The sequence below is a fragment of the Ornithodoros turicata genome, chromosome 4, assembly GCF_037126465.1.
Source record: "Ornithodoros turicata isolate Travis chromosome 4, ASM3712646v1, whole genome shotgun sequence".
Lineage (NCBI taxonomy): Eukaryota > Metazoa > Arthropoda > Arachnida > Ixodida > Argasidae > Ornithodoros > Ornithodoros turicata.
This window is the reverse complement of record NC_088204.1, coordinates 30120170-30128479: the sequence shown is the minus strand read 5'-3', so window position 1 is coordinate 30128479 and position 8310 is coordinate 30120170. Positions and strand designations below refer to the sequence as shown.

The window sequence follows — 8310 nt, the reverse complement described above, 5'->3', positions numbered from 1 at the left end:
AATTCCAAACCGAAACTAAAACTACACATGGTCATAAACTATACGGGAACCAACCTTGGCGTCGGGTCCCGACATCCATTTTGTTAAAACCGAAACTACAGACGGCCAAAGCTTGAAAATTAGAGGGCGCTTGGTGGGAATTTCAAACCGAAACCAAAACTACACATGGTCAGAAACCAACCTAGCTGGCGCTCTAGCGCGGCAACCAACCTAGGTGGCGGGCCCCGACGTCCATTTGTTTTTTCAAACCGAAACTGAAACTACAGACGGCCAAAGCTTGAAAACTAGAGGGCGCTTGGCGGGAATTTCAAACCGAAACCAAAACTACAGATGGTCGGAAACCTACCTGGCGCTCTGACGCGGCAACCAACCTAGGTGACGGACTGATCGGGACGTCAACCCGATCGGAAAATGCTATTAAATGTCATAGGATGTTATTGCGTGTTATTAAATGTCATTTGCGTGTTATTACATGTCATTTGCGTGTTATTACATGTCATTGCTTGTTATTAACCGTCATTGCGTGTTATTAAGTGTCATTAAATGTGCATCCAGGTGCCTATCAAACACTATCGACACGTGAGTTCCCATTGTTTACCTGAGTTAACCGTTACCTTATCCTGGCGGCGCATGTTATTGAAACCTGGGAACCCATTGTTCACACTATCGATACATGATTTCCATTGTTTTCTGAGCTATCTTATCGTGCGTGTGCGTGTCGCATGTAACTTGAGCGGCCCATTGTTACCAAGTGCTATATCTATCGGTAGCGCCATCTGTTGAACGGCGGTAAATTTGCTGGAAGTGCTGCCATCTCTAGATGAACGAACTCAACTCCCCATGACGCCACCTGGCGTAAAAGAAATCAAACGACGTCTCCACCCCACACAATTCTATCCTGATTAGCGACGCAAGTAAACATGTAGAGCCCATGGTCCAGTGGCTTGAGCTGCTCGTCTGACAACCTAAAGGACCCAAGTTCGATTCCTAGTTTGTTTCACCATGACGTCATTATTGTTTAATCTTATCATTGATATCATATCACTAAGATTAACTATGTGATGTCACTGATAGTTAATCGGTGATACACTATCTTATCCACTGACCTCACTGATATGAGGGCGGAGCGGCTGCGGCCTGGAGTGACGTCATACGTCCTTGATGACGTCATTTCCTGTTTGACGTCATTTCCTGGCTGTAGAGTTAATCAGTAGTACTACTAACGACACATCCGTGAAGCATAATCGTCAAAAGTACGATGTATACTGTAGTGTACTGCTATCTGTGCATGGATCTGTGCATCCTCGTGGCTTATCTCTTATCGCAAAGAGAGCGTGATTGTATGAAGGACACGTGCACTGTAAACCTACTTAAGAGCAATAAAGACTTGGTACGGGGCTTTTTACCCACACAGAACGTGGTGTCTGGCTGAACGCACAACATGGTGTCAGGAGTGGTGGCCCCAAACGCTACGTGCCTCGCTCTGCTTCGGTTGAAGTAACTACGACTACTGATAGCATGCCTGACAACGAGGAGGGGGCTGCTATGTCTTCTACCAGTGGGACCGGCTGCTTCAGCGTTCCCGGTGCCGCGGCCCTTCTCCCGCCGCCGCCTTTCGACTTCAGTAACACCGGAGAGTGGCCATCGTGGATTCAGTGTTTTGAGGATTATATGTTCGCGGCTGGATTATATCAGGCGCAGGAAGAAGTCAAGGTACGGACACTCCTCTATTGCATGGGCCCCAAAGCGAGAACAATCCTTGTGTCGGCTTGTAAAGAAGAGGGAGTACCGAAAATGTTTCAGCAAGTGAAGAGTACTTTGGACGACTATTTCATTCATCCAGTCAATGAAGTTTATGAGAGCGCTCGCTTTCATAGAAGAGCCCAGGCGGCAGAAGAAACGGTGGACGAATTTTATACGGCACTGTGTAACATGGTGAAGAAATGCAATTATCGCTCAGCTGAGGTGCAAGAGCGACTGGTTCGGGACCGATTTGTTGTCGGGCTGCGGGACTCTCCACTGTCGGATCTATTGTGTCGCATCCCAAAGCTGACGCTGGCGGAAGCCCTGATTCAAGCACGTCAGTACGAAGACGCTGAAAGAGAGAAGCGAGCAAGGGAAAACCAAGGCCAGAGCCGTCACGAGGAACCAAATGTGCTTAACATAGATGCTACAGACGTTACAAGGTTACCGGGAGAGAGGAAGCGAGAAGGGTCATGCCAATATTGTGGACGTGGACAACATCGACGGCTGGACTGCCCTGCGAGGAGAGCGGTATGCCATTATTGTAAAAAGATGGGACACTTTCGCGAGGTGTGCCGGGCTAGGCAGAAGTCTAAGACCGCAACATTGGATACGCTCCATTTAGAAGAGGTGGAGGACCGTACGGACAGAGCAAGGTTCACTAGACTAGCAGTTAACGGACACTGGGTCCGGTTTAAGATAGACTCGGGAGCGGAAGTTACGGTAGTACCAGAGGACCTCCCGTGGGTGCCTGAGCTCTTGGATCCAGAAGATGTCAGCCTTACGGGCCCTGGAGGTCAGGCGCTTCAGATTCGTGGCTCCTTTTCGGCGACGCTTACCTGGAAGGATAGGACAGCGCAGCAGAGGGTGTACGTCTTGTCTTCACTGTCGACGCCACTTTTGGGACTTCCGGCCATAGAAGCCCTCGGCGTGGTCAAGTTCATCGAAGGTGTGTCGGCGGTGAAAAGTAAGTTATTTGAGGGCCTTGGTACGCTACACGAGGAGTATACAATACGGCTCAAACCGAACGCGGTCCCCTTCTCCCTTTCTGTGCCTAGAAGAGTACCTATCCCATTGCAGAAGGCAGTTAAAGAAGAATTAGACAGGCTGGAAAAAGAAGGCGTTATTCGGCGTGTGAATGACCCAACCCCGTGGTGTGCGGGCATGGTGGTAGTTCCGAAGCCATCGGGAAAATATCGGATTTGTGTGGACCTCACGAAGCTCAATCAGTCGGTCTTGCGGGAACGTCACATATTACCAACCGTAGACCAGGTGTTAGGACAATTAGGAGAAGCTAAAGTGTTTTCCAAGCTAGATGCAACATCTGGTTTTCACCAGGTTCGGCTGGCAAAAGAAAGCCAAGAACTGACGACTTTTATCACGCCTGCGGGGCGATACTGTTATCAACGTTTGCCGTTTGGGTTGACATCAGCCCCAGAATATTTCCAACGGCAGATTTCCCGAATTTTGGAAGGGCAAGAAGGTGTGGTTAACATGATAGATGACGTTCTTGTTTTTGAAGTAGATAAACGTCAGCACGACGAAAGGTTGAAGCAAGTGCTTGATCGCTTGGAAAGAGCAGGAGTGACGCTTAACAGGGACAAATGCGAGTTCGGTGTAACGACCGTAAAATTTTTGGGAGTCTTGGTGAAGCCAGACGGAATTTATCCGGATCCTTCAAAAGTGCAAGCTATTACAGAGATGGCCCCACCCCAGGACGTGAGTGCCGTTCGAAGATTTTTAGGCATGGTGAACCATGTAGGAAGGTTTTTACCGAATGTTTCCCAAGAAACTGCGCCAATCAGAGCTTTATTGGGAAAAGGCGTCGCATGGATGTGGGGACCGGAACAACAGCACGCCTTCGAAGAGTTAAAAGTCTTATTAACGTCGGGACGGGGCGTCGCTAAGTACCACCCGGAATACCCAACGACTGTTTCAGCCGATGCTACTTCATATGGGCTAGGAGCAGTGTTGATTCAGCAACAGCCGTCCGGAGACCGCCTACCGGTCGCTTACGCATCAAGGTCATTAACAGAGACCGAACAGAGGTATAGCCAGCTGGAAAAGGAAGCCCTGGCGGCAGCATGGGCGGTTATGCGTTTTGATGAGTACGTGCGAGGACTACATTTCTCGTTAGAAACTGACCACCGGCCATTGTTGGAATTGCTTGGAACTAAGGGGTTGGATGTATTGCCACCGAGAATACAGCGTTTCCGAATGAAGCTCATGAGATACCAGTATGACATTCTGCATGTTCCAGGCAAACTACTGGCAACTGCGGATACACTTTCACGAGTGCCGGTGGATGTACCTTGGATGAGGTCCGTGGAACCCATAGAACTTTGCGAGAAGGAGGTACTGAATATAGTGCACCAGGTCCTGCCGCTGAGTTTGCAAGAAGTGAGGGATGCACAAAAGGTGGATGGCGAATGTGTATCAGTGAGGGAATATGTTGAAAAGGGTTGGCCGCAGCAGAAAAACGTGCCAGTGCACCTTAGGAAATTTTGGACTTATCGAGATGACTTGAGCGTTGTGGATGATATTTTGCTAAAAGGTCATAGGTTGGTGGTGCCGGCAGCACTTCAGAAGAAGGCGCTTTTGCTATTACACGAAGGCCATCAAGGCATCGTACGCTGCAAATCGCGAGCACAAGATGCTGTGTGGTGGCCGTGTATTAACAACCATATTCAGACACTTGTATCTAACTGTGAGGCATGTGCAGGCACAAGAGTGCTTCCTAGGGAACCCTGTGACGGTACCATAACGCCGGACCAACCGTGGAAAATGGTGGGAATAGATCTATTCCACTTCAAAGGTCAAGAATACCTTCTCATGGTGGACTATACGTCCAGGTTTCCAGAGGTGCTGGCTCTTAACAACACATCTGCAGAGGCGGTGGTCAACGCGTGCAAGAGCGTTTTCGCACGGTTCGGAATCCCAGAAGTGGTCCGAAGTGATAACGGCCCACAGTTTGGTTCAAGAGAATACCGTAGCTTTGCGTGCGCTTATGGATTTGAACATATTACCAGCAGTCCTCGATACCCTCAATCTAACGGGGAGGTGGAACGCATGGTTAGGACAGTGAAACACTTGTTGTGGAAATCCAGTGACCCCTTTCTGGCGTTAATGGTTTACAGGGACACAGCAGGCGCCAATGGATTCTGTCCAGCTCAAGTGCTGATGGGCCGAAAGCTGAGAACGCGGTTGCCCACACTACAAAACAAGCTTCGTCCTAGATGGCCACCATGGAGAAGGTGGAAACAGTCTGAGAAGAGATGCAAGCAGCGGCAGTCGGAGGACTACAATCGCCGGCACAGAGTGCGATCACTTCGGCCCTTAGGACCTGGACAAGCAGTCTGGATGACAGACATTAAACGCAGTGGAACGGTCCTGAGCCCTGCGCACCGACCTCGTTCGTATTCAGTGGTAATAGACAGCGGAGTGATAGAGAGAAATCGGCGGCATTTGGTTGCCTACGAGACAGATGAGGAACAAGCGTCTCTGAGCTCTTCAAGTACTGGTGTGACAGAGGACCGATTTTTGCCGCCTGTAGCAACAGCTGGGGAGGAGGAAAGTACTCAACACAATAACGGTGACAACGAGCGAATGTTTCATTCCCGAGGTACACCAGTTGGACGAGAGGAAGGCACCAGGACGGTGAGAGTCTCAAGGTTTGGTCGAGTGATAAGGACCCCGCGACGCTTTAATTTGTAACGGTGCTTTAGGAATTTAGGAATGGTATTGATGGTACTGTGTGATTAGATAGTTGTTGTTAGTTGTTTCTGTGGCTTGGCGTTGCCTGTTACTATGCCGAGAAAATTAGAAGAGATTGACAGTTTGTTCCTGGAACTAAGTTTGTTACTTCAAGTTTATTTATGTTTATGCTTTTTCAAGCGTATGCTTTTTCGAATTTAGAATAACTGTCTTTTGTAGGGGAGATGTAGTGTACTGCTATCTGTGCATGGATCTGTGCATCCTCGTGGCTTATCTCTTATCGCAAAGAGAGCGTGATTGTATGAAGGACAAGTGCACTGTAAACCTACTTAAGAGCAATAAAGACTTGGTACGGGGCTTTTTACCCACACAGAACGTGGTGTCTGGCTGAACGCACAACATATACTTGCGTAACTAGTTACAAAAAGAAAAAAAGAAACACACAGTACAATTATTTTATAATATTATATTACTATTATATATATTAATATATTATTATTATTATACAGGGCGTCCACGCTAAGTGTAAACAGATTTTTTAAAAATATATCAATCACTTTTTCCGAGATGAAATCAATTGCAATATAGCATATGCTGAAGGGCACTCCCTAGGGGGGGCATTAACAGACTCCTAAGGCAATGTTTTAATTAACTTTCAATAATGAACTTTTTAATTATAAAAAGCTACGAAGTTGCTCCAATGAGAACATCTGATCTCTTCGGTCACCAGATACCAAAACCGTTTTCAGAACAAAAATCCGTTCGGTAGATCGTCCGCAAAAAATTCGTGAAGGAACGCCATTTTTTTCTTTATTTGGTTTATTGCGCATCTTCAAAGAAGCGGCTTTCCTTTACCCCCAGTGTGAGAGAGTGAAAGAGCACGGTGCCGCCTCATGCGTCGAAGATTAGCTTTAACTTGCGGAAAAACACAAATCTATCGGGTGACTCTATCGCGACTGCCCTTATCTTGGGCTGCATTTTCTGTTTTCTTTTAATCTTTTTCCAGGACGCAAGAGGCCATAGTGTGCTCTTTCATCTTCTCGTATTGGGGGCGAAGGAAAGACGCGTCTCTAGAGATGCGCAATGAATAAAATAAAGAAAAAAATGGCGTTCCTTCACGAATTTTTTGCGGACGATCTATCGAACGGATTTTGGTTCTGAAAACGGCTTTGGTATCTGGTGACCGAAGAGATCAGATGTTCTCATTGGAGCAACTTCGTAGCTTTTATAATTAAAAAGTTAATTATTGAAAGTTAATTAAGACATTGCCTTAGGAGTCTGTTAATGCCCCCCTAGGGAGTGCCCTTCAGCATATGCTATATTGCAATTGATTTCATCTCATAAAAAGTGATTGATATATTTTTAAAAAATCTGTTCACACTTAGCGTGGACACCCTGTATACGAGTACTCATATACATATATACGAGGGGTGTCCAAGTCAAACCGGGACTTCTCATTTTTCGCAAAAGTAAAATGAACTTACAGGCGAGAAATTTGTTTTATTTTTCAACATAATCTCCAGATACACTAATGCACTTGTCCCAGCGTTTCACGAGGGCTTGGATGCCAGCAGCGTAGAAATCCTTAAACAACGAGATTTGGCCGAGGCAGGCCACAATTAGTAATTGTGGAGGGCCGCCACAAAAAGTCGCCACAATTAGTCCGCCACAAAAGGCCGCCACAATTAGTCGATTCCTGGCGTCAGCGCCTCTTTTCCCTGAGTTGTGGCATTCGTTAGAAATCCTTACCTGCGCGTAGCAGCCATGATCGGACCGCATTCTTGACCTCGTCGTCGCAGCTGAAGTGGCGTTCAGTGGCCCGAGGAGATGGAAATCGCTGGGGGCGAGGTCTGGACTGTAAGGGGGATGTGGCAGAAACTCCCAGCCAAGCTCCTGTAAGGCGCTTGTCGTGAGAAGCGCGGTATGCGGCGTGCATTGTCCTCTAGGAGGAGGACTCCTTTGGTGATGAGGCCAGGCCGCTTTTGCTTCAGCGCCTTATGCACATCCCTGAGAACCTGGCAGTAATATGCACTATTGATGGTGGTACCACTGGGAGGAAAATCATTATGGACAACGCCAGCCTTGTCCGGGAAAACCGTGTCCATGACCTTACCCGCAGACGGGGTGCTTGGGAACTTCTTGGGGGCTTGCGAGCCCGGATGCTTCCACTGTTTTGATGCGGGATTTATAGCAGAACCCGGAATGGAATTGGAATTGAATGGCGGAAACTGTCCAAGGAATGGGAATGGAATGGTCTGGGAGCCCCGGTGGCGGTTTTGGTTTCAACGTGCTGGTTTCTGCCCTCGCACCCTTTGCACCGCACCTGCACACGGCCAAGAGTGAAATAACCTTGTCTCTGTGTTCTTTTCATGCTTGGTAATGTCAATCTCCTCTAGCACTGCTGGACTTGCCAGTATGGTTACCGGTCCTTTTCTTTTGTTGAGGGAATTAACGGAATGGAATTGGGTTGCCAAGCCATTCCAGGAGTGGGAACTGACCATACTTTCCATTCCGAAGAATTGAAAGGAATGGAATTATCGGAAATCTCAGTTCCTCGGAATGGAATTGGAACGGAATAGGAGACCCCATTCCGCATATCTGGTATCAGCCATCCAGCAGGCCCATATCTAAAATGTGGCTGGGTCTACGCAGCATGCTTCCCTGACAGCACAAATGTTTGTAAAAATAAACAAACACGGGGGTCCCGTCTCTGCTTGTTCCTCTTCTTCTTCTTCTTTTTTGTTCCCATCGTCATCATCATCGCTGTCATTCAGTCTACGACAACACTTACGATAGACGCTTCAATGGCAATTGTCAACAGAACATGTTTTTCTTTGTTATTAAATGGTCTTC

General features: G+C 47.6%; 1 protein-coding gene across 1 annotated transcript in view; it reads left to right on the top strand.

Annotated features, from left to right (window-relative positions):
* The first annotated feature begins 8250 nt into the window (after positions 1–8250).
* Positions 8251–8310, top strand: part of LOC135392913 (uncharacterized) — a 38026-nt gene continuing 37966 nt past the window's right edge. Inside the window, exon 1 of the mRNA XM_064623568.1 lies at positions 8251–8310. Within this exon, the coding sequence (XP_064479638.1) occupies positions 8262–8310 (49 nt within the window). The 5' untranslated portion in view covers positions 8251–8261.